Below are 26,100 nucleotides of genomic sequence, written 5' to 3'. Positions count from 1 at the left end.
ATGAGGCTCGCTTGCAATTTAAGAAAATCACTCGGTGAATAAGTAGTCCCACTTTGCTTCTAATTTATTTTACAAGGTCTACATATCGATTTCTTGCATATGATACACGGTTTAAATATAATTCCTATGCTCCAATGTGTTGAAAGTTCATAAACAGTTTACCGATAACGTTGCGACAGGCAACTCGTGCGAGCAAACGATACCGAAATTGAAAGCCCGACAGAGTTCGACCTACCAGGCAATACGTACAGGGGATAGAGAACATAATCTCGGTTGAGTAGGTCAATTTGCCAGGTATGTACGCTAAGTACATCCAATCACGGCAAAGAGGCATTTCCTTGTTTAAATCATTTCGAACACGAGGATTTTGTTGTTAACCAAATCAATGGGCTGCGAGAAATTTGAAGAATTGATACTCCGTTCCGATATCGGCGTGAACGGAGGGAGAATTCGAATTTCGGTATTCGTCCGAATGAATTATACCGGCGTTAGCTCATAATTCTCAGCGGTGGCGCGTGCGAGCGTGCACGAAACGTGTATTCATCGCGCGAAAAGCAGAAGTTATTACATCAGTGTCCCGCGTGAGCGAAATTTTCCTGCAAATATTTCACAAAGCGAAGGTTATAAAGTAGATTTCATCAAACTTTCCCGGATAGTTGTTAAGCTTGAGGCTTGTGCCGGTAATACGAGCGCCGGTAACGTCATTTGTTTCCACCTTGTGTCGTCAAAATATTGCACCCTCTTTACATATTTTCCATGCGCCGTCCTACTGTTCGACGATCCCATAATCGCGTCTAACGCTATCTGATCGCACGTGACGCGCGGAAAATTAAGATCACCGGCTGATTTTTCAACCTGTCGCCCATAATAATCCCTCGCATTTTATTCGAACATTCTTCAACGCGTTTGGACATTAATCCTTGTTCCACGGCCAGAAAGCACGGCAATGCTAATGAGCCTTTGAATAGTACAAAAACAAGACCGCATTGATATTAATACTTGCTGTAAATCACTCCAAAATATCAAACATAACAGTGACACATATTTTTACATCAATCTTACTGCAATTTCAAACGATCAAAATTATTGACGTTACTACTATTTGCTCTACTACTTTTGCAGTGAACTGAAATTATAAATTTTAGAACAAATTATTTCAGACTCCTTAGTTATTGATTTATGGGGACTAAATATTAGAAGTGAAAATAAACTTGAAGCATCTACAATTTTACCGTAGCCTTGAGGGTAGCTTCTGATCTAGGTAGATGATCGAATGATTATCATTTTTGTATTAATCCTCTCCTCAAGAGTGGCTCGCCATCATATTTCTTATAATTCAGATAAATTGGTTGAATATTATCATTTATTTACTGACAGATGTATTACATACTCCACCCTGTTTTAATATATTTTGAGCACCCTTAAAAGGTAAAAGAAATTGAGTGTAAAGGATTAAATTCCTTGTCCTAAATCAGAATCTCCCCTGAGAGTCTCTGTTACCTTTCCAGTAATCGCTTCGATTATCAGCCAATTATTAATTGCAGCCCTCTAAAAAGTATGGTAGATTTCGTACCTCGATTTCGTACCCGTTGCACGCCCTGCCACACTTTCTGCCCGTGACACACAGTGCCGTACGTCGTGACCGACAAGGGCTACCCTTACGACTACACGTATATCCGTCTGCAGCAATGTTGGTGAACTTCGTAGCGGACACACACGCACCCTGCATACGTGTGTACGAAAATCCTGGTGTGTCGAGAGGACTTTACGTGTGCGCGGACCCTGTTCGTGGACCCTCTGCGCGTTTCCACCATCACAGGAGGTGGATCGGAAGCGCGCATGCTCCCACGGCCGACAATCTCCCCAGTCAGGGTAAATCTGCCACCGAATCAAGACGTGGTGCGTGTCGACGCGTCCTTCTGTACGATGCCGTGTACACAAAGTCCAAATTCTTAAGAAAATCTCGCCACCGTTTATACGAGTTATACTCCGCTGGAAATGAGGGGGGACTAAAGATCTTTCGTACGTTCATTCGGGTTTCGAGTTCAGTGTAAATCGTGCGGTCAGGAGTATAGATCAACGGATAAACCGACGTTTCAGTGAGACACGTGAAAACGTTGACTGCCAGGATGCGTTAGACTGAACGTTTTAAAAAAGTGATGTTGAGTAACGTTTAGAGATGATGCGCTTAAAACGGACTTAAAGACGCTTTTGTTTGTGGTCTAAAAGTGCGCTGAACGTTCGAGCGGTACCAGTGATAATTGCAACCAGAGACCCAGAAGAGTGCAACGAACCCGGAAGATCCAAGGATCGTTGAAGGTTCCGATGCACCCCGCGCCCAGCGCAAAAGGTGACATCGCAACGTCGGGTCCTGCGAGTGTGTGCGCGAGTTTTTCGCTCGTTTACGCCCAAGGAGTGCAAACGTCCTATGGAAGATCCACAGGACAATAGACGGAAGGATAATCGATCCTCTAACGCGATCGAAGCGTCGCGCTGTTTCGGATCGGACTAACGTCGAACCTGCCTCGGATCTTTCGTTGTCGTTGTTATCGTTTAGCAACGGACACGCTTCCGACGATGATAATATTGCTTTAGAAATTTCCCGCGTTCGTGATTTGCGTGACAGTGAGTGGACGGTGCGCTGTCACCCGGCGAAGAGGATGTGAATCGGTATCAGAGTGAACGACATCGAAAAAACAGTTGCGGACATGGCTTTGAGGTGGCAGGCGAGGCTGTCCATTGCTGCCATACTCTTCATGTGCACCGAAGGTAAATTTCACGCTCTGTTCAAAACGTTATCTGCTCGAAAGTGAAGGATCCATTCGTTCGGAAAAAATTGACAAGTATCCATATGCTCTCATTGATGCAATAGAAATTTTAGTTTCTATAGCATTCTACTTTCCGCAGGATTTTATTTTAGATAGGTTTATTTAACGTTGTACGAAATTTAGTAAATACGTTTTGTAAAAATTATTTGTTTCGAACGGTTGACCCAGTTTTATCTCACGTACAGAATTTATTTATGGATCAAAAAATTGGTTGATCCATGCGGAGCAAAAGTCATTCGATCGAGAACGCGGGTAGCTATCGAGCGGCAAACTGGTGCCACTAATGGAATTACCGGCGGCATGCATGCGTGCGTGCGACGCGAATTTATAGGATGCATTATTCATGGGTCAGTCTAGGTGCCTCGGAATGATACACACGGTCACAAAGAAAGCTTTCTTTTTGCCTCAAAACGACACTTCCTTTGTTCTCTTAATATCGATCTAGTAAACTAATTACGGGACGCGGCGTGGCGTGCTGTTACGAATGTACACGAAACTCGTCCGCTCCTCTCCAAAATCAAACGCCTACTCTTAGAACACTCGGTTCACACCTCGTTTGCGCCATTGTCGTTCTGGACGAACAACTTTGGCAATTCCCTTCGACACGCAACTTTGTATCCAAATTTTCTACGGTAAATTGAACGTCCATGAGAGAAGGAAGTTTCATGTAAATGCCTCTTCGTTTCATGGACGACGAAGAAAAGTCCTTAATTATTTCGGAAGACAGGAGGGGAAGAAAAGTAATAATTTATAAACTTACTGTTTGCTACAGTTGTTTAACGATCTCGATTCAGACAAGGCTTGCTATTAATGCGTGAAAATGGTTGAAATTAAACCGTGCAGTTATCAACGACTCCTCCGAGACTACAGAGCTTCCGAACAGTCGCAAGTTTGTTTTAGCCCTTCTTACCTCGTATCCCAGGAACTGTTTACACGTAGGAAATTGCGTTCGTAGAAATAGCTTTCAATTCCGTGAGTCTCCGGATTACAATCGTGAAGATAATTCCTTTAAAACAGGGAAAATGTACCCATTTCGATTTATTTTTGTGACGACGATTATCTTTCTCTCGCCATTTACTTTTTCCCGGTTTCGAGATTTTTAGTTTGCAACGGCATTGTGCGTTCTGGAAAATATACAGTTACGGAATTATCGTTCAAGCATAAACGCGGCAGATTTTTTTTCCAGGAAAAATTCCGTTGTGAAGAGGATACCGTTCTAAAATCCGCGCTAATGTCTGTCGCAAAATGTTATACTCTGTATCGCTGCTTTTACGCTCGACACGCTAACCGATTCCAAACAATGCGCAAAAAAAAACATTTTTTCTGAAACAAAGACTACAAAAATCTATTGTAGCAACGGTTCACGGTAACGAGATGAAAGGAAAAAATTGTACGTTCGCGAAATAAAGCGAAACGATGAACTCGGAGAAAGCAAAATGCTCTAGTGAAATTGGCAAACATGGAAGTCTGATAGCTGCCACGGTTAATAGAATTTCCCCATTGTAGAATCGATTACGCTTTATTTTCCGTTACAATAGACTTTTTCAATTGTGCAACTTTGCGATGTCGCGAAATGAAAAAGTAGATGTAGTACAGCGTTCGAAATCATCGATAGTTAGTACGACTCCGATCAGAAAAAGCTTCGGCGGGAGATAAAAAGGCGCAGCAACATCCTGAACAATCGTGTGACGGTACGTACGTGTATCAGCCAGTTTCTTTTCATCCGAACGCAGAACTTTTCGAAATCTTATCTTATTGCCTCGCTTCGTCGCCGCCGAGTTTCGTAGCTTTGGCTGCACGTTATCGAACTCGGTCGGCGGAGGAACCATTGTGATTCCTTTATCTGGATGATAAATTGAGCCATCCCGTCCTACGAGTTTTGCGGCGATCGCGACTCGATCGTTGTAATCGCTGAATGTCCCTTTGTACGACGACAAAAAAATTCAGTTCGAATGCGTCGGCCGCCATTGTAAATTCATGGACACTTTCGCTGGAAGGGTTCATGACGATCCTATTCAAGACCGTACAATACCTCGATCTGACGGATAAAACAACGAACTATAAATGTACTCTACACGCTTTCACGAGGTTTGTTATTGCAAAGTCCTCGTAGAGTAGGAAACATTAAGTTCCGGCGTGTTTTAATTACGAGCCTAAGCGCGAGCACCCTCGACCCGCTTTAAACGCAGAAGTCTGCGCCTCCGTTGCATTTCCGCGTCACGTGACGATAAACTTACAAAATCATGACCGTTCCATTATTTCGCGACGTGGCCCACTTGTCCCATAATGGATACGTCGTGTCGTCGACTTGTTCTCGCGCCGGACAAGAAAAGGATCGACCTTTGAGCGCAGGATTTACGCGAGATAGGAGTAAAAAAAGTAGGTAAAGGACGGTGGGAAGAAAAGAAGGCTTCGAGCTTTAATTAATTGCTTTTATCTTTCGCTGCTCCCTCTTCCTTTTCCCTTTTATTTTGATCGTACGGGACGATCAAGGAAATGCCGGCTCGTTTCGAAGGAACGATGAAATCTGATCCGAGATCGTTAACGAGTCTAATAGGGCCAATACGCTGCAGCTTATGCGCCGATAAATTGCAAAGACGTGGGACTTTCCATCGATTTAAAAAGCTTTTTTACTAAAAAAGGTTTCTTGATCTACCCTAAGGCTGTATCGCGGTAATTCATTACCAGAGTTTTCCTTGCCATTCATCCAGCTCTAATAATTGTTTTAATACGATTACTCGGATTTGTTACTCGACTTAACTGGTCTTTTCATTCGCGAAGAAAATACCGTAAAAGCTGATCCTGTAAAAGTATGCTGTTATTACGCTTAGCGACGCGTATTGACACGAATTCGCGAGAGAAAGCTTGATCGTTAAAGCGTCAAAGTGTTAACTACAGTTGAAAATTGGAACTGCGAGATGCATTCACCGTGATTTTCTTTTCCTTCGTTTCTCTTAAAAATTAACAATATCATTTTGATGAAGAATGTTTATTTGCCGTCATAATGGCTCAGCCAGCGGAACTAAAGAACGTCAACGAAACAAATACCGTGGCCAGAAATTGTACGGTGATTGTTCGGCGGAGTAAATTACAAAAGCGTCGAGTCGTTGTTATGCAAATGTTCCAGTTGATATTTTTACCTTTCCCCTAGCAAAACGGATGAATTTAATTCACGTTTCCTACGAATATTTACCTTTTTTATTATCGCGTGAATGTAATTCGCATGCCGGGAGAAATACATTTTCGCGTTACGAGTTTGCGACCCGTGATCTCATCGAACAATAAAGTATTACAGGTTATGTTTCTTTCCGGATCGTTCGTTTCGACTATTTCACTCGACTCCTTCGTTGTAAAAGTCGACTACATGAAAATCTGCAATTGCGTGCCAATTTTTCATTCATCTTTGATACAAGCTCATCTCGTTAACATTTATTGAACGTAACCGTTTTAACGATGTAAGCGACCTAGTTGCAACGATTCTGACTAATATTATCTCCGGGGGATGCTCCCCGTAACGTTACAATCCTGTCCTCCTCCCCCGAGATGTTCTTCATATTTGAACATGAATTTTTACTTCGAGATGATGCTGGTAAACACTTCTTCCAACTAGTACAAACTTCTATCGTGCTTATCAAAGTTAGGACCTTGGCAGTCTCTAAAAGTTGCAGCTCGTTCATTGAGTTACATTGTTTGATATTTTCTATTTGTAGTAAATAAAAGGCTTGTTAACATACGTTACACCATATGTGATCACATATGGATGTATATGTATATGAGACTGTAATATTTGGTACTCTAAAAGTTGCAGCTTATTAGTTGAGTTACATTGTTTGATATTTTCTATTTGTAGTAAGTAAAGAGCTTGTTAACATACGTCACACCATATGTGGCCACACATGGGTATGTATATGAGACTGTAATATTTGGTACTGCTTGGCAGTCTCTAAAAGTTGCAGCTTATTAGTTGAGTTACATTGTTTGATATTTTCTATTTGTATTAAGTAAAGAGCTTGTTAACATACATCACACCATATGTGGCCACACATGGGTATGTCTATGAGGCTGTAGTATTTGGTACTGCTTGGCAGTCTCTAAAAGTTGCAGCTTATTAGTTGAGTTACACTATTTGATATTTTCTATTTGTAGTGAATGAGAATCCTGTTACATACGTCACACCATATGTGATCACATATGGATGTATATGTACATGAGACTGTAATATTTGGTACTGCTTGGCAGTCTCTAAAAGTTGCAGCTTATTAGTTGAGTTACACTGTTTGATATTTTCTATTTGCAGTAAGAAACCTGTTAACATATGTCACACCATATGTGACCACACATGGGTATGTCTATGAGGCTGTAGTATTTAGTACTCCTTAGGAGTCTCTAAAAATTGCAGCTTATTAATTGAATTACACTATTTGATATTTTCTATTTGTAGTGAATGAGAATCCTGTTACATACGTCACACCATATGTGATCACATATGCATGTATATGTATATGAGACTGTAATATTTGGTGCTGCTTGGCAGTCTCTAAAAGTTGCAGCTTATTAGTTGAATTACACTGTTTGATATTTTCTATTTGTAGTAAGTAAAAAGCCTGTTAACATACGTCACACCATATGTGATCACATATGAATATATATGCATATGAGACTGTAATATTTGGTACTCCTTGGCAGTCTCTAAAAATTGCAGCTTCGAGATGACGCTGGTAAACACTTTTTCCAACTAGTACAAACTTCTATCGTGCTTATCAAAGTTAGTACCGACCCCATATTTTTGTTCGCAATGATGTACCGCTTTTTATCGAGCAAAGCCCGGGGCGCCTTATAAAATAAATCACTGCTTACGTTCCGTATCAGTGAAGAGCATATCAAATGTATACCTTAGGGCACGGTGCATACAGCTATTTCCAATTTCGAAATTTCGCAAGTTTTCGAATCGGCAAATGGAGTATCCATTAGCGCACTTTCGTAAGATTGTCTCGTAATAGAATTGAAAACGGTATCTGAACAACGAGCAAATCCACATTGACATCGTTGAGAATGCAACAAAGCTACGGGCAGTAATTCCATTAAAAGCAGCGGCGGTTCAAGTACGTAAGTCGTGGCTCGTTCGAACAAGTTGGAACAAGCGAGTGGAACTTATCGCGGCCACATATATCAATATTCCCGTCGTTTTGCTCGCGTCTTGTTCCCATCCACAAATCATCCCCGTTGGCGGGACGCGAAAGTTATACCGCGAGCAGCGCGCATACGCGTACACGATGCTATTTATTTCCCGCAATCTGCGGTGACAAGGAAAAAATAACTAACGCGACTCGATCTGCATAGCTTCGTCCACAACGTGGTTAGAGAGACAAATCCGTGACAGGGTCACGCGACCCGTGATTAAATTACATTGCCTATTTAAGAAGATAAGGCAGGCGTTATCGAACTTATTTATCGGGGTTGGTCAGCTTTCCTGGCCGGTGTTCGAGAGACCGATGTGCTGGCACTCGAGGCCTATTTAATTCTTTGATTTACACTAAATACGCACGTGAGCCGGCTCGCGATAATTAACGCCGCCCTGAAAGGAACAGCTTGTATTCATTTTTCCTCGTGCCTGGCATTAGCCTCGACTGTTTTATCGGCGGGATTAATTCGCGCCACGGGGGGGTGGAAGATCGTGTGGGTTACCTCCGAAAGTTCTGAGAAATTCGCGACGAAAAAAGCAACACCCTCATTAATTAGCCAGCTTTTTCGACTAACTTCGCCGACTGCTTTATCACGGGGATTAATTCAGACCGCAGGGGGTGGCTCGAGTCGCTTTGAGAGTCGCGAGAATCGCAACGAAAATTGCAACACCCTCGTTAATTAACCAGTCGCTGGTACAAATAATTTTCTCGTCATCCTTCCGGACTTTAACGAGCACTTCCCCGAAAATGAATTATCTAGGCTTATTCCGCGCGCGTACGTGACAATGTTATTTTTCATCGACCTCGAAACTCATCGACAACGTGGATCAATTTGATTGTGCACTGACTGTAAGCGTATACGTTTCATATGTCAGATTTTTCGATGAAATTTCAAAACCGAGCGACATGTCGATACGTGTTCCCTTGCTGAAAATTGCTCCGCGTTTCCGCGTTATTGTTACGAGTGCACCCTGGTTAACCAGCAATTCCGTTCAACAAAAAAAACTGGCAAGATCGTAACTCGAAAACGATCTTTTCATGCTTTGATAAGGGTCGTTCGCCTCGGAGTTCCAAAGCGATCTAAATATTCAGATCACCGGCGACGAAATCCTCTCTGTTCCCTCTCCGTGGCGCTTTCTGCTTGAAAATTGCGGTGAAATACGGACAGGAGCGGGCCAGGAACCGCAGCCGGAGTCCCTTAAATATCTTAATCTCTAAACGCCAATGTGATCCGCGTGCAAATCCTTCGGGCAAAGGTGCCCCGGCAAAGTCGGATCAGAGATTTCGAGCCAAAGTAATTTCGTCCTTTGACATACGTTAGAGTTCATGAACTTATGAGGTCTAAAAAGGCTCTGAAAATCTCATCATATATCATCATATATGGGTTTCTATGAGACTAGCATTTGACTACTTAGCAGTCTCTAAAAGTTGCTACTTATTAATTGAATTACGTTATTTGATATCTCCTATTTACACTAAATGAAAATCCTATTAACATACGTCACACCATATGTGGCCACACATGGGTATGTCTACGAGGCTGTAGTATTTGGTACTCCTTGACAGTCTCTAAAAGTTGCAGCTTATTAGTTGAGTTATATTGTTTGATATTTTCTATTTGTAATAGGTGAAAATCCTGTTAACATACGTCACACCATATGTGATCACATATGGACGTATATGTATATGAGACTGTAATATTTGGTACTGCTTGGCAGTCTCTAAAAATTGCAGTTTATTAGTTGAGTTACACTATTTGATATTTTCTATTTGTAGTGAGTGAGAATCCTGTTACATACGTCACACCATATGTGATCACATATGGATGTATATGTATATGAGACTGTAATATTTGGTACTGCTTGGCAGTCTCTAAAAGTTGCAGCTTATTAGTTGAGTTACACTATTTGATATTTTCTATTTGTAGTGAATGAAAATCCTGTTAACATACGTCACACCATATGTGATCACATATGGATGTATATGTATATGAGACTGTAACATTTGGTACTCCTTGGCAATCTCTAAAAGTTACAGCTTATTAGTTGAGTTACACTATTCGATATTTTCTATTTGTTCTGAATAAAAATTTTGTTAACGTTCATTGCACCATATGTGATCATATGTGGGAGTATCTATGAGACTATAACATTTGGTACTGCTTGGTTGCCTCTAAAAATTGCAGTCTATTAGTTGAGTTGCACTATTTGACATATCCTGTTTGTAGTAAATGAAAATTTTGTTAACATTCGTTGCACCATATGTGATCATATGTGGAGGTATCTATGAGACTATAAAATTTGGTACTGCTTGGTTGCCTCTAAAAATTGCAGTCTATTAGTTGAGTTGTACTATTTGACATATCCTATTTGTACTAAATGAAAATTCTGTTAACATTCGTTGCACCATATGTGATCATATGTGGAGGTATCTATGAGACTATAAAATTTGATACTGCTTGGTAGCCTGTAAAAATTGCAGTCTATTAGTTGAGTTGTACGATTTGACATATCCTATTTGTACTAAATAAAAATTCTGTCAACATTCGTTGCACCATATGTGATCATATGTGGGGGTATCTATAAGACTATAAAATTTACTACTGCTTGGTAGCCTCTGAAAATTGCAGTCTATTAGTTGAGTTGCACTATTTGACATATCCTATTTGTACTAAATGAAAATTCTGTTAACATTCGTTGCACCATATGTGATCATATGTGGGGGTATCTATGAGACTACTATAACATTTGGTACTGCTTGGTAGCCTCTAAAAATTGCAGTCTATTAGTTGAGTTGTACTATTTGACATATCCTATTTGTACTAAATGAAAATCCTCTTAACATTCGTTACGCCACATATGGCTACATATGACTACATTATATGAGATTAGCATTTAGTACTTCTTGAAAGTCTGTAAAAATTGCAAATTATTAGTTTGCAACCCAGATAATAGCTCCTAATAGTATCAGTCTCTAAAAGTAGTAGCTATTAACTCTTATCAAAGTTGCTATTTGATATTTCCTGTTTATCGGTCAGCCCATGCTTTGAACACCGGAACACACAATTAGATAAGCAGTTGCGACAGTTGATATCAAGCGGATGAAAGCTTGACTCGCTAACTGAAATAGCTGGAATTCCAAGGCAGCTGTATGTGGATCATGACAATGATGGCCGTCTGGCATCATAATAGGACAGAGGAGAGAATGCAATTGCACCGAGTACAGTGGTCGTAACCAACGACTCGGACTCCGTTGTCATAACGCGAGTTACCATCCGCGTCAAACGACCGCTCCAATTACCAGAAGTCAGGGTGAAAAGGACAGAACGGACGAATCCGGCTTTTTCTCACCTGAGTGAAAATGAATGGGTCGCAATTTATCGCACGACCAGTCGGCCATAAGTCAATGAAAATTGTCATTGCATTTTATCACGGATGCCGTTGGGGAGTAATTTTATTTTCACTCGGCTGAAACTTCCGAGATCCGTCATTATTTTTCATTAGGCACGATTTACCGATGATAGACGACGGTAACCGCGTTCAATCATCTTGGCAATTATGGTCATCTCACGGGCGAACTTACTTTGAGAGCTTCTGGAAACGCTGCTTGTTTCGATAAAATATTGTTTCGACGTTGCGAGAAGTTTTTTATGACCGAGCTGAAGCTGGTACTCGGCCTTTAGTGATATTGATTATGCTGAAAGAGTGTCTGCTTTCGAGGTTTTACGAAACGTCCGAACAATGAATATTGAATTTATACTCGATAATTAAACTTTCAACGCGTCTGACTATATTCGTCTATTTCTACTGCGACGATTACCGTTGCAATTCAGTTTCGAATTTTCGCTATAATTTCGGTACGCTTCTTCCGCCATTAAATCCCGAGGTAAACAGTGTCTAAAGCGTTCGAAACGATTACTCTAGATCGTTCAGACAATCAATAACGATCCTTTCGAAAGCTTGTTCCGAAGAATACTCCTGTCATCGTAAAACACGTGTATCGATTATATTCTCGCGTCGAGAACTTCCTACGTTATAATTCTCTCCATAAAACGAAAAGATGTTTGTTTACCTTATAGCTCGACTTCCCTGACACACTTCGATAGGCCATAACGTTGTACAGCTATCGCGTGTCTATAAATATTGATGAGCTTTTAGAATAAAGTCTATTTACTGCGCGTCCATCGAGATAAATGGAAGCATTTCGAGTAAATTATACGTGGCTGGAAGTAAATCCACGTTCTTTACCGCGACCTAAAAACCCTCGGCAGCGAAATGTAACCGGTCCATGCTGTTCCATGAATACTGATCGCTCGATTCGTTTCGCGAAAAAAACGAGCACAACGAAAAACCTTATTTTCCAGTTCGGTTACGAGCTTCGCGTCTTCCTTAATTAAGAATCAAGATGGTTCGTTTAAACGGGACGTCTAACGAGCGCCGAATAAAGCAGAAAGCAGCAGCATAACGCGTCGCTGACACACATCCGGCAGGTCGATGCGCGAAAACAGGATATACGGGATAAAGGAGGAGAAAGAGGAGCAGAGAGATTTCTAGGAAAGCCAAAGAGGAGTCCCCAGAGTGCAGGGAAAAGCTCGTTATAAGCTCTCCGAGCTTAGTTGTTGCTACAGAATTAATTAAAGCGAGCGCGTGGTAAAGCGCATAAAATATCTAGAAACGTGCCCCCTACTACGCACGCGACGGATTTATTATATTGCTATTCCCCTGATCGCTCGCCGGGCTTAAATAACAGCAACGCCGGCAAGAACGGAGACAAAGTGCAATTAACGGGGCAAAATTCTTGTAGTTGGTAATACCTCGCACCGTATTTACGACGTCTCTACCACGATGAGCGTTTGCAAACTTCCCCGATCGATACCTTTAGCCATAACTCTTAATATCCACTTTTCGAAAACCAAACAAATTTTCCTCGAACTTTTTTTTGCCTCAGAAAAATTCTGTTCGGACCAGAAGTTCTTAAAATTATAAAATCTACGGGTGTGAAGATATAGATCAGTTTACGTAATATGTAGACAGCGCGTGACCGGTTTTAATGCGAAACGATCGAAAAACTTCACTCGTATCGCAGGAGATTAGCATAGTTGAAGGAACAAGTCGAGGGCCGCCTATTCATGTATATTAATAACGCATGTTACTGCATACGCGTTTCAAACGACCAAACGACTATATCGGCCTTCTTCTGCTGCTTTTTCCCCCCGGCCAGTGATGGATTACGGGAAAAATAACAGTGGACGATGCAACCCCTCTAGCTAGGGGAGTTTTCTCCGTCGCAACCCCGACAGCCCATTCTCTACCTAATTCACTCTTAAGCCGAAGTGTAATGAGCTCTGATCTAATCTAATTTCGTCCAATCTCCTTCTGGCTATACGTCCCGTGGCTATTATAGTTCCGAGATGTGAACTATACCCACTTTGTATGAGCTTCCCTATTTAAACTGCTTCCCCCGTTCTTACTTCCCCGGCAATTTATTTGGCTTAGATACGGGCAACAGTTCTTGTCCCATTTTCTTATATTCTTACGATTTTCACCTAGTTTGAAACGTAGAAGTTTTGCGGGGTTAGCTTTTTCCAAATTCGAACAATCTACTTTTTAAAATTATTTTTAAAGTAGTTAAATTTTTTAACGCTAAACCTACCGGCATATAATGTGTATTTATTTTGAAATTAAAAATAAATGAACAAATCACGAAACATAAATTAGTACACATATTAATTCTTTATCTTGATGAAAATCAGTTCTGATTTCAAGGAATGTATTTTAACAAAATGTGTACCTTATAATAAGAAACTTGTAAAGCGGTTATTTGACCGGTTTGGTAGTTTTAATATTAAAAGTTGTTAACACTAAACCTACCGACGTATAATGGGTACTTAATTTGAAATTAAAAAATAAATAAACAAACCACGGAACATATGTTAATACACACATTAATTCTTCATCTTGAAGATCAATGCAGATATCAGAAGAATGAATTCACAAATTGTGTCATTTATAATAAAAATCTTGTAGAACAGTCATTTGACCGGTTAAGTTAGGTTAGGTTACTTAGGTTTTGGTGTTAAAAAGTGTTGAATCTTTTATGGAGAATCTCTGGATGTACATCACGGTTCATTATCCGAAATTCGCAATTGAATACAGAGAATGACGGTAATAACGATTACCATGCAAATAACGAAATAAAGGAACATTAATATTCGACGCCTGTAATGATATTAGTTACGGTTCTAACGGAAGGCAGTTAAAGGGGGGCGCTATCGGCGAATTCATAAACATGGCGATCGCGAAAGAACAGCGAAATTTAATGCTTTGTTCGAATGTTAAATCTGATTTTCGACAATGGCGCAATAGCGCAGCAATTTAGTCTGTCGGTCCCGATAAACGTAATATAACTGAAATAAATGCGAAGCCGTGTCCACTTAAAATCAATTATTCCCGCAACGCGGACCATTCTGTCGAACGCATCACCGTCGGAAATTATTTTTCGACTCCATCGTTCGAATTTTAGCACGACTTTTCTCCCATTTGCATTCAAGTTCAAACATTCGGAGCAAGCGATTCGTAAATAAAGTATTACACGATGACAATCTATTCGATTTGAACGACAGCTCTGCTGAAAGCTCTCTAAACACCCAAAGTGACTGTAATAAAAGCGATTTTCGTCGATCGGTCCCGAGAAATGATGGATTCACGGCTTGCCTCCAGCCGACAGTTTCGTAACACCTACCCAGATCAACGTCGTTCAACGACGAGCTTTCACTTTGCCGGCAATCCGTTTGATCGGCGGATTTTTCCTTTCTGTTGCAGATACACTCAGTTTAGGAGATCGCACGATAGACATGGACCGACACGGCAGCCAAAGCAGACCACGAAACCAATTGCTGGTGGACCCTTCGAGCGTGAAGCTGAAAGCGGAACCGACGTTCGACCATTCGCAAAACAGCAACGTGACAGCCCTGATTGGAAAGGACGCCTTTCTGACGTGCAGAGTGCGCAACCTGGGCGACAAGACCGTAAGGCTTCTCACGATTTTTTCCCTCCGCTCGCGTATTATCCGATCTAACAGCCAGGAAAATTTCTACCTATCGAGAAATTTCCAATCGTCCCCGAGCGTTTATTTCCATTCGAGAGCTGCTTTTCAACTCGGCCAGGAATAACGAAAAATTGCCCGTGACAGCTTAATGTATCAGAAAAATGCTTTCGCCTCTTGCTATCCACGTTATTCCATGGAGTTTCGACAAATTTGTGGTCTGGCAAGGTAATTACGACAAAGAACGGCGCGCCGTTCGCTGGAAAGAGACGGGAAATCCGGGCCCTGGTAAAGACCTTAGGAAAAGCGATTTACAGGAAATAATCGAGTTGCTCGAGCTCGATTGGACGTTAATCGACCTTCAAGGCAACTGGAAACTCAATTTTACCGCAGGTCGCGGGGATACTGTCGTTACAGGTATTGGTCGATCGAAAAGTAATGCCTAGCGTTGTGCTCCAGAATTATGACTTTGCAATCACCTTTCCATATTATCTGATCTTCCATCTTTTTTTGTTGATCTTTGTTATCGTCCTTCCAAAATTTTCATAACTTTCACTATTCTTGTAAAACAAGAATCTGTTAAACATTTTAATTCCTTCTTGTGCCATTTATTCATCAGATGCGTCAGTCAAGACTGACTAATTTATAACATTAAACCGAACGAAGAAAATTAACATGTGATAATGCAACTTATGGCTGCACCTAAATTTCAAGTTAAGGAGTATTCAAAATTTGAGTAAAGTCACACTTGAGTAGTAAGCGCGTTATGAGTCAGACTCGGGAAGAGGTTAAAATGGAACGAAATAGATATGTAGGTACGATAATTACAATCCTAAGAAAATCCCAAGAGTTCTTTCGATCGAGGGCCATGTTCTTTGGTCATTAAATATTCGTCCAACTTCTCGACCAAGTTCCACGGCTGTGAAAAGCCCGTGGGCAAACTCGGGCTCGATTAGTAGCCAAAGTGCAAATAGGATTACGCCGGAAGAAAAGAGGACGCGACACACGGACACGAGATCGCGATAAAACGAACGAGAGATGGCGACGCGTAGATACGAGGTCGTAGCGTGGGAACAGGGCCGTTCAATTTCGCTATTTGGGAGTGTGTAAACCGTATTAAGTGAATTCATTATACAGTCGGGAGAGGGCCGGCGTACCTTAATTTCATTCGTCGCTACGCGTCAGCCGTGGAATTCCATTCGCTCGACGTCCGAATTACTGGGTCACACGGATTTCCTCGATATGTGATTCCCGCCACTTTGCATGTTATCTCGACACTTTTGGCCCTCGCCGTTTTATCTCGAAATCTACGAATTCTGCTATCCGATCGCTTTTATCGTTCTCTTCATTTTCGCAATTCACTCCCAAGAAATTTAGTACCGGGCTAAAAGCCCGTTAATAAAAGGAACGAAAATCCGGAAACGTAACTGCTGTTTGGCGAGTTTAACGGACAATAACGTTCGTAGGTTTGCTTAATGTTCGGTATTCATCATTCTGGACGTGTTCCCCGCAGTTTCGCTTTCCTTCGAGACACATAACATCTCGTACGATCTTGATGGGTAAGTTCGGAAGCGTTCAACTGACGCTGTTCCTCTACAGTAACGACGGCAGCTCGCCAGACGCGTAAACTTCTTCGGGTAAATATGTTAAGTGGTGCCAAGCTCATACGCGGAGCTTCAAAGCTATTGGAGGAGACAGCTGCCTTTCCGCTTTACATCGACGGATGAATTACCGCGAGATGCAGAATCGCTTTTCACGACGTTCTCCAAAATGGCACGCACGTCCCTTTTGCCTCTTTCAAATTATTTAACCAAACTTCATTTTAACTTATTCTGAATTTTATTCTTGTTCTGCATTTTCATTGCGTGAGTTCATAATTTGGTTACTTGAAAACTACTGTGATTTTAGGTTCTGAACTAGGTTAGGTTAGGTTAAATACAAGTTTATATAAATGCAATGAAGACAAGTTTATATAAATGCAATGAAGACAAGTTTATATAAATGCAACGAAGACAAGTTCATATAAATGCAATGAATGCAAGTTTATATTATATTACGATATTGATAGAGTTCAGTATACTTTGAAATTCGTGCCAATTTTTTAAGGGTTTTCAAAGGCGTTGTGAATAAAAATGGACGTCAATGACGTGGAGGAGTGGTCGAGCGGGTCGACGAACCAATAAAATTCATTGTTTACGTCTGCGTTTTCAGCCTCGCTTTACGACTCAAGTTTTCTTGCAGACATCAGCTTTCTGTGGAGCGATGAAGTTGTAACAAGAGGGCCAGCTACTCCGACGAGGTCAAAGATACTCCAGGTTAATGTAAAACTTCGATGCTCGAAGAATCCTTGAACTTTAAAGCGCGAACGAGCCAAAAATATCTTTCCAAAAGTGTCATTGCATTTTAATCAGTGCGAACGAAATAAAATTTGAAATTGTTTCGACTAATATAAGTAACGATGATTACGAGGGAGGGCGATTTTGTGTTTTATTTGATCCAAAAGTTTTTGATGCCGAATAGAAAGTTTCGGTTTACGGCTCGGTGATTTTTGGCTGGCCGTAAACGCGGAAACAGTCGAATCCACGTTCGGTGTTCTCGTATCGGATCTCGGGAAAATCGCAACGACGGAAGCTATTTTGCCGAGGCAGACTTCCGCAGAGTTTACGAGATTACTTTCTCGTTGCCGGTAAGAGGCAGGACCTCCGTGAGAGCACATACGCGGCTGATGAAATTACCGTCGTCCCCGAAGACGTCAAACTTCACCGTAGCCGAAGTTTAAATGTCTCCTTCGTCGAAACAAATCATGTATTATACGCGGCGGCGAAGACTGTTTGCGGATGACGGAAGCGTCGACCCTCTCCGAGTTGCGCGTCTCGCGCCTTCGCGTCTTGAAATATTTAATGCTACAGAACGAACAGACGAATCTGAAATATTGATTGCGAGACGACGTTGGGGCTGCCGTGCTCCCAGAATTTTCAAAGATTTCCCAAAGTTCCCGGGCTCGAGGCTTCGTTTTATCGCCTGCAATATTCAGCGTCTTACTTCCTACAATGTGTACCTCTAAAGTGATCTATGCTTCAGTTAAAATCTTCTAATTTTTTATTAAACCTCCTCCTCAGCACGAAAAAGGTTAATGCGGAAATTAAAGATTCGAATAGAATTTTGTATTCGTGAATAAAAAGATTTCGAAACGAACGTACTTCGTATCACGTCATCATCGAATTCACTTTAACGATCGGTGGTGACTATTCAAAGCACTCCGACCGATCTGCTCCGATAACCATCATTGACTCCTCTTTGAAATTCCGTTTGCAAAGGTATCCTGGGTCAGGAACAGAGACATTCACATTTTAACGGCAGGGTCGTACACCTACACGAGCGATCAGCGATTCCAAGCGATTCCAGGAAAAAATTCAAACCAAAATAGCGAGTGGTCTGAATGGACTCTTTGCATAAAGTGGGCACAGGAGAGAGACCAGGGCCTCTACGAGTGTCAGATCTCCACTATTCCCGTCAAGTCGCACCAATTTCGTTTAAACGTCGTTGGTAAGTTTTTATTCACCGACTACCTCGATTATACTTCGTTCCGTAATCGGATACCATCGAATTCACAAAGGGAGGTCGCTTTTCAGGGCTTAGTTGATTTAAACATTTTCACATCTAAGGGGTAAAACCAGCCCGGAAAAAAGACCTAAATTTGACAATTTATTTTTGACGAACGACAAACGGAAAAGAGTTTCTTTGCAGAAGGTTTATTTAACACATATTGAACTATGACAAAATAATTTTTTATTGTCATTTTCGTACAAAATGGAGGCGACAGAGCCGATCGGCGAAAACACTCGCACGTCAGGACGGAGTTCTCGTTATGTATGAGTATGAGTATTCTGTTCTTAAGACTAAAGTATCGTTTTAGCCAAAAAAAAGTGGACTTTTTAAAAATCCTAGAGTGATTTTACCCCTTAAACTTGAATATCTTCTCCGAGCGTTGTAACTTTGCGAAATTACACATTGTGATCTTTATAATCCTGTTTCATGTGATGTCAAGACCTCCCCTTGTAGAAATAATTTCCACCAGTGTACACGCGTAGCATCTACAAATTATCTGTGTACTGATTATGATGACTCTCGATTCGTAATGATCCAAACTTATCGAGCGAATTATCGACGAATCGTTAACGTCGAGAGACTCTAATTCTCGAGAACGTCGACCTCGTTATTTCAATTAGACTGACCTTGGCCAAAAAGCTTCGACTCGTTAACGCGGATCGCTAAAGCACTTTTCTCTTCGAGTATCTTGTAATTTGAAGATGACTACGCGAGTAGAAGGAAGCAGACAAAATGGAGTCGTTTTTATATCGCAGTACCGACAGCAACGATACTTGGAGGACCAGATCTATACGTGGGCGCTGGAAGCACGATAAACTTGACGTGTGTCATACACTTCAGCTCGGAACCACCAGCCTACATCTTTTGGTACTACTATGAACAAGTGCTGAGCTACGATAGTCCCAGGGGCGGCATCTCGGTGATAACTGAAAAGGGTGGCGACGTTACCACCTCTTGGCTCCTTATTCAGATAGCGCAACCCTCGGACTCTGGGGAATATAACTGCAAACCCAGCAACGCCAATACGGCTTCCATCAAAGTTCATGTCCTGAATGGTGAGTTTACGTGATCCAAAATATTTAATTCCCTCACAAATTCCAAAAGTTGTACAATTCCGAAGAATCAGACAGTGCAAATCCTCGGAACGGTGTTTTCTTAACTCGTTAATTTTGCCGCGAATACCGGCGCTTGTTTCGCGGCAGATGGGAAAATTTCGGGCGTTATCGCGTGCAGCTGTCCTCTCCCAGATTTTCGCAGACATCTGGGAAGCCTCGCAATCGGCCTATCGCAGAACTTGGCAATTACGCGGTCGCCAAATTTTGCATGTTTATTCAGCGACGGTCTCGCGAGCACCGCAAGAGAAAACGAGTTTCAACGCGAGCAGAATGTTTGCCCTGCTGTTCACCGATACGGACCCTCCCCGGGGAAATAGTTTCGTTAATGCAATTTTAAACAAGATCTTTCGCGATTTTGCTCGCTATTTTTCCAAAACGTTTTCTGCCCGATGTTTACCGTAATTTTGCAACTCGAGAAATCGTCGCAAGAAGGTTTCAGAATTTTCTGCAAATTGCGTCGGTTCCGAGATTCTTAGAAAGTCGCGGATCAGATCGAAATCGAGCGGAAATTGCGGCTCGGCATAAAACACTTGGCCGACGTTTAACGAGAACATTGACACCATTTTCAGTCTTTCGAAACATTGCTCGCCGGGTTAGGAAAGCTACGTAAAAAGTGTAACCTGAATTTCTCACGCTTCTAACTGCATCAGGGTAAAGAATTACGTGTTATTTCAAGCTAAGCAGCCGAACAAATGAAAAAGTAGCGAATGAAAAATCTTAGTTCTGTGTTCTCTTTAGACAGATGTCTCGCGTTTTGATTACAGCCGCCCTCGATGCGGTTGCGCCGGAACGAACGATTTAGACGACTCTTTATACGACCAGATATATTTTCTGCTCGCAACGCAAACAATCCTGGCAACTTTTCTCTCCGGAATGTCCCATCTTTCGCGAAAAAACTTATTTTTCTCGCTGGGGAAGCTGCTCGCTTCTTTAAGCTCAGGCAACCGTAACGCAGCGATGCATTGAAAAGTTTCGCGACCAGAGATTCGGAGGAGAAAAATGTGACGTTCTGCTTAATCCTTTCATTTTTCATTTCATACGATTAATAGCGAACTACGGTTAACGTTGTTTCGGGAAAGCTTCGAGTTTGCCTCGCAAATTAATTGCCGTAACGTCTTTTAATAATTAATACGATTATCGTGGTATCGGGTGAATTCGTGACCAAGAAATTTCCCTACGGTCTCGAACGATAACCACGATGGTTACGGAACCGTCTCAAAGGGAAGAACATCAGACAGCGCAGAAATTAAGCGCGTATGATAACACATATTGGGATTCTTGAACAGAGCTGTACGTCATACTCGACCGGATGCAATCAAGAGCTCTTGATCCTCGATCCCTCACCGCAGCCTGACTTCCTGGAATCCCAGAACTTCCGATATTAATTTATTGGAAGTACGTCGCCAAGAGAACACCCAACAAAGCGTTCTACGCGCTATTATACGCTGCTTAAAAGTTTACTCGATACTCTACAAATTCGTACTGTGTCACATAATAATGTGACAGGACTTCTGCGTAGAAAATTACGTAGAAGATTTGTAGCCAAGTATGACAAGACGTGGAACTTGTGTCTATTTTGTTCCAGGCGAACGACCAGAGGCGATGCAGACCGGAACTGCGGGACCCAACTTATCCTCGAGCTGTCTATTGGTGTCCCTGATCATTTTGTACATATCGTCGGTGTAAACGAACGAAAGGTGCGACAACCGCAAGCCAGTTAGGCGGAGTTTTCAAGTCTGTCAGGGTATGTTCAACGAGTTCACGCTACCCGTTTACCAGGATCGATAGAATCGTTCGCGAACGAACTGTTAATTTGACGTGCGAGTTTTGGGCTCCACGTGGCTCGTTTCCGGTCCCCTCTGTGGACGAGTTTATAGCGATCGTCTCGACGGTTTATGAACATCTTTTCGAACGACTCTACGATCTAGAGGCAATCTTAACCTAAGAAACGTGTTCGGGGATGCAGACGGAGATGCATCTCTAAAAACATTTAGTTAAGGAACGTCGACGCTAATATTGAGAACAATTCGATGGGAATTGGGTTCAATTTTAAAGGAAAGATAATTAGTTACATTGCAACGTAAAGAGCGATTTCGTACGGTTTCGTTTTTCCGATGACAAGCTTGATCCCCGATGAAAGGAGCAGATTCACGAGGGGTGTAAACGCGGGAACGACCGTCACGCTTTACGATCGGTCGAAACCCGACTGCAGGACAGTATTCAGTGAGAAATAAAACGTGACTGGACTGTTCGATCACACGGTGTTAACAATGAAGCTTCCTCTCGAAAAAGTCCCCGAAATTGTCAAAATTTCCGCCCCTTTACGACGAAGGAAAACCGTATTCTGGAGAAACGTGACTATAGCGCTCGCCCCAATTTTTAAGAGCGATTTGTTCGTTGACGTAACTGCAAATCCCTTGGCTTCTGCTAACAGTGATCACTCGGGATCCTTTCCTAGTTCCGAACGAAACGTATTACAGCGGAAAGCAAATATGTACCTAAAATCAATAATGTCGAGGCTTCCTAGAATTGTTTGTTCTCGGTGTTAGCGTCAACGATGATAACACGAAACTTGTACATAGCGTCTGTATTATAAATTGTGGCCGGGTGTGATGATAGTTACACGCGAGCGTAAATGCGTGCACGCGCCAAACACTCTCTCTCTCACCTGAAACCGATGTGCTGGTGGATCTAGTAATTGCGTTTATCGCGGGAAAATCGAGTTTCGCGGTTGAAGTGGCTCCGAACGAGCGACGCGCGAACCATGAAGCGGAATCTTCGTCGACAGGATTCGAGGTGGCTCGAAATACTAAACGCTGGATCATCGTTCCGAATTTCGTTAACGTTTCTGTTGTCGTTCATTTCCTTATGCCTCCACTTAGGAGACACGTAAGGCTGAATAACCGTGCTGTTTATTTAACTGTGTACCGAGCATGAACTTCGATTTCAGAAGCTTTATTTTTGCTTATGTGGAGATTTTAAAGATGGCGAGAATGCGATGGAGCGATGATCTCGCAGCGATTTGCAGGTAATCGACCTTCCCTCACGAATCTTTGTCGTTGTTTCCGAATCGGTGGTCCGAAGAGTTTCAAACGAATTTCCCTCGTGAGTCCAGAAACCTTTTTACTACTTTGTATATTTTTCCTTCCTTTCGAACGCTTCCCTGCGTGTACGTGACACACCGTGAAAAAGGCTATAGACCAACCAGTAAGCACCACGAGAGAAGGGTCAGTCGGGCCACCGAGTTGGATCCACTTCGGTCGCGACGCGAGAACACGACAATTTTCACTTTCTATTTGTGTGTGTGTGTGTGTCTGTTTCGATGTGATATCCTCGCAGGTAGGGCAGGATCGGGCGTAGAAAAAAGTATTCTTTTTCTTGCGCTACACCAACCGAATTCCCTTCACTCTTGTGTTCCTATTTACCACCACGGTGGCGATTCTTTCCTCGGACTTGCGTCGACGAAGACGGTACAGAGAGTCCAAGAGAGAGTCGTTCGACGAAACTTCCAGATGGAATCGATACGAGAAACGTGACGTAAACTTAGGAGAATAATTGCAGAGAAGGGGTTGAGAAAACTTTGCGAATTTTTCTTCCCCTTTTGACGGAAACTACGTGTAACGGATAGGACGCGGTCCATTAACCGGCTGACCGTACATTCGATTTCGCGACGCGAATTACGTTCGCGGGAAACTCGGCCTCGGATATTTTGTTCGAAACTCGTTTATTTTGGTGATCGATAATAACGCTCCCGGCTATTTCATAGGTAATCACGTTTTGTCCACTCGTTCGAACGCGTTTTTTATGGGCTCGGTAAATTTGATACGTCTTGGTTGATAAATCGTATGGCACAAAGTGCTTTCAATTTCAATATTTCATTTCGTAATTACTTTAAAAAATATACTGCCAAAAGTTCAAGAAGTACAACAAATGTACTCTTATCGAATTACGGAATGAAATCAACACTATTAATAAACTAATTTGCGTCAACCACCGGTTGAAACCCGTCGATCTGATAGAGGCAGAAATATAATTTGTCCCTTTGCAACATGCAATTCAGCGATTAGTTTGAAAATATGTGGAGTTGTAATATTAGTTTTGATTAATCAACGAGGTGCGATAATTTTGAGTTGTTACGTCAATTCGTTTTCAATTTGGTGATTGCATCGGTGGTAGCATAGTTTATTTTGCAGGTAGAAAGCACGCGATATACGCGATGTAACGAGGTAAACGCACGTCGAAGAACGAGAGGGCGAAAGGAAGAATGAAAGGAAATGCATCGAAACAAACTCCGGATTTCGTTCGTTCCAGTTGAACAAATCGGTCGCGAATCGAATTCAGCTCTCGTCGATGCAATTCGATTGGAAAGTCGTCCTCGCAAGCCTCGATCTCGTTCCCCTGACCGTGCACAAATAGCTTTGCCCTCGCTGTGGCCACTTTGTCCGCGTTCGCGGCCTTTTACCTCGCTCGAAAGGAAAAGTGATGTCGTTGGTGGTGAATCGTGGAAAAAAACCGCGTTAAAACGCGAACAACGATCGGAGCGGCACGGATAAAAAAAGAAAACCGCAGCATGAGCTGGCTCTCTCTTTGGAATCTCTCTATCGACTTTTTTCTGACTCGATGCACGCGTTATCGCGACGTATCACCGCACAGACTAGCTACCTAAGCGAAACTAAACAATAAGTGTCGCTGTTCAGCGAGACGGCCGTTCGAGGACGATCGCTAAACCAGAGGATGAAAATATGAAACGTTCGAAAACGGCGCGTCGTAGACTCACTCGGCAAGCCTGTAGCTCTTAATCGACGATGCTAAAGCAAGAAAAGAGAGGGAGAATAAAACCACGAAAGAATCTGTAATCGCAGCGATATCGTTTAGACTAGATAGGTATATTATTGTACATACTACAACATTACGATGTTTAATAAATAAAAACGTTGAAAGAATAGAGGTTGAAAGTCTCCAGCGAAGTTTTGCGAGCTACAGTCAACCGTCTCTCTGTTCCCTGGTGCTTTCACGGATTCGTGGACTCTTCGAGCCAAGATTCCTTTTGTCGCGATTTCCATCTTTGAGGTCATCCCGCGAAAACGAGGGGATCCCGGAAGACAGACGCGGCAGGCTTTTTTCAGGCCGTCCTCGCTTTAAAGCTACTTTCATTTCGACTTATTCCGACCCGTCTATGAACCTTTATCCACCTTTGCCGTTGATAAGTAACTAACGAGCTTCAAAGAAGCACTGACACCGGTGACACCTTTTCACGCTGCATTACTGCCACGTCGATACGTTCCTTGGGACTCCTGCTGCAACCTTCGAAACGAGGTAAACTGGTTCGCCGTTACAATTCAGCGTGTTTCGAGAAACAGCTTTAACGACTCGGTGGATTCGCTTTGACTGTGGGTTGAAAAATAAAAAAAAAACTCGACAGCCCGCGGTGAATTTCATCGATCGTCTCGTTAATGGAAACTTTTACAGCCGCGTTAACCGTTCGAAGAACTTGCGACTTTCATTAGCCGGTTACGTGACCGACCCGCGACCGGTCAATTAACGGCTCGAGCGTTCCAAGGAAGGCTGCACGATATTTAATGGTATCGCGATTGCCAGACAAAATTTGCGCCAGATTCGTGACAAGCTTAACCCCTATTTTTCGACCGAATTTTTCTAATCATCCTTTCGTTCGTTAACTCGCGAACTCCCGAAAAGCGGAAATTGAAAGTTTAAGTAGCGTCGGTTCTTAATAAGAGAACGAATTGGACGAATTCCAAATGAAGGCTAACTGCGCATCTTTTACGAAGCTTTAGCCCGGCTGAAATTCACCGGTTTCCATCGGGTCGAGAACGGAACAGCGTGGAAAACTGTGTTTTCCGATTGAACGAAAGGAAGGGAGAAACGGTAAGTACTAAAACGAATCGCCCTGGAATTAACGCGAATCGAACCAAGCGGAACAAATTTTTACGTCGCGTTTAAAACTTTCGTGAACCGTTTTCTCCGTCACACACGAACGTCGTTTGTTCCAAATGAATTCTATTTGTACCGTTGTCCGCTTCGATCCTCCATTAACGATAATTGCGGGACTTTACAACTGTGATCGAAGAAGGCGTATGAGGAGTCACGCATCTTACATTCCTTTGTGTTACTTTTTAATGTACTTTGCCCTAAGAGGAAGGAACTCTTCAATCATTTGCGAAGCACAGGAGCAAGGTAGGTTTAACCAGCAACAAAGGTATGTGGAACACAGTAGATGACAAAATGACTCTTTATGAATGCTTCGGTTGCTGTCGTAGGGCCTTAGAATAATATTTAAAGGAACTGAAGATATAAAAGAAT

General features: G+C 42.2%; 1 protein-coding gene across 1 annotated transcript; it reads left to right on the top strand.

Annotated features, from left to right (window-relative positions):
- The first annotated feature begins 1,858 nt into the window (after nt 1-1,858).
- LOC100883126 (zwei Ig domain protein zig-8) lies at nt 1,859-24,724 on the top strand. The gene is made up of 5 exons (XM_003699946.3): nt 1,859-2,769; nt 14,833-15,038; nt 18,373-18,601; nt 19,420-19,719; nt 21,365-24,724. The coding sequence occupies exons 1-5, from the start codon at nt 2,709-2,711 to the stop codon at nt 21,463-21,465; spliced, it is 897 nt and encodes a 298-aa protein (XP_003699994.1). The 5' UTR covers nt 1,859-2,708; the 3' UTR covers nt 21,466-24,724.
- Nucleotides 24,725-26,100: the final 1,376 nt, after the last annotated feature.

Source organism: Megachile rotundata, chromosome 14, assembly GCF_050947335.1.
Source record: "Megachile rotundata isolate GNS110a chromosome 14, iyMegRotu1, whole genome shotgun sequence".
Classification (NCBI taxonomy): domain Eukaryota; kingdom Metazoa; phylum Arthropoda; class Insecta; order Hymenoptera; family Megachilidae; genus Megachile; species Megachile rotundata.
Note: the sequence above shows the minus strand (reverse complement) of the source record. Positions and strands in the feature narration are given on the sequence as shown.

What these genes read in the sequence shown, in the direction of transcription:
- LOC100883126 (XM_003699946.3), top strand. Translation starts at nt 2,709, where the DNA reads ATGGCTTTGAGGTGGCAGGCGAGGCTGTCCATTGCTGCCATACTCTTC. An exon ending in GCAACCTGGGCGACAAGACC is followed by an intron (nt 15,039 to 18,372) that starts GTAAGGCTTCTC and finishes CCGTTTGCAAAG; the next exon opens with GTATCCTGGGTCAGGAACAG. An exon ending in CAAAGTTCATGTCCTGAATG is followed by an intron (nt 19,720 to 21,364) that starts GTGAGTTTACGT and finishes ATTTTGTTCCAG; the next exon opens with GCGAACGACCAGAGGCGATG.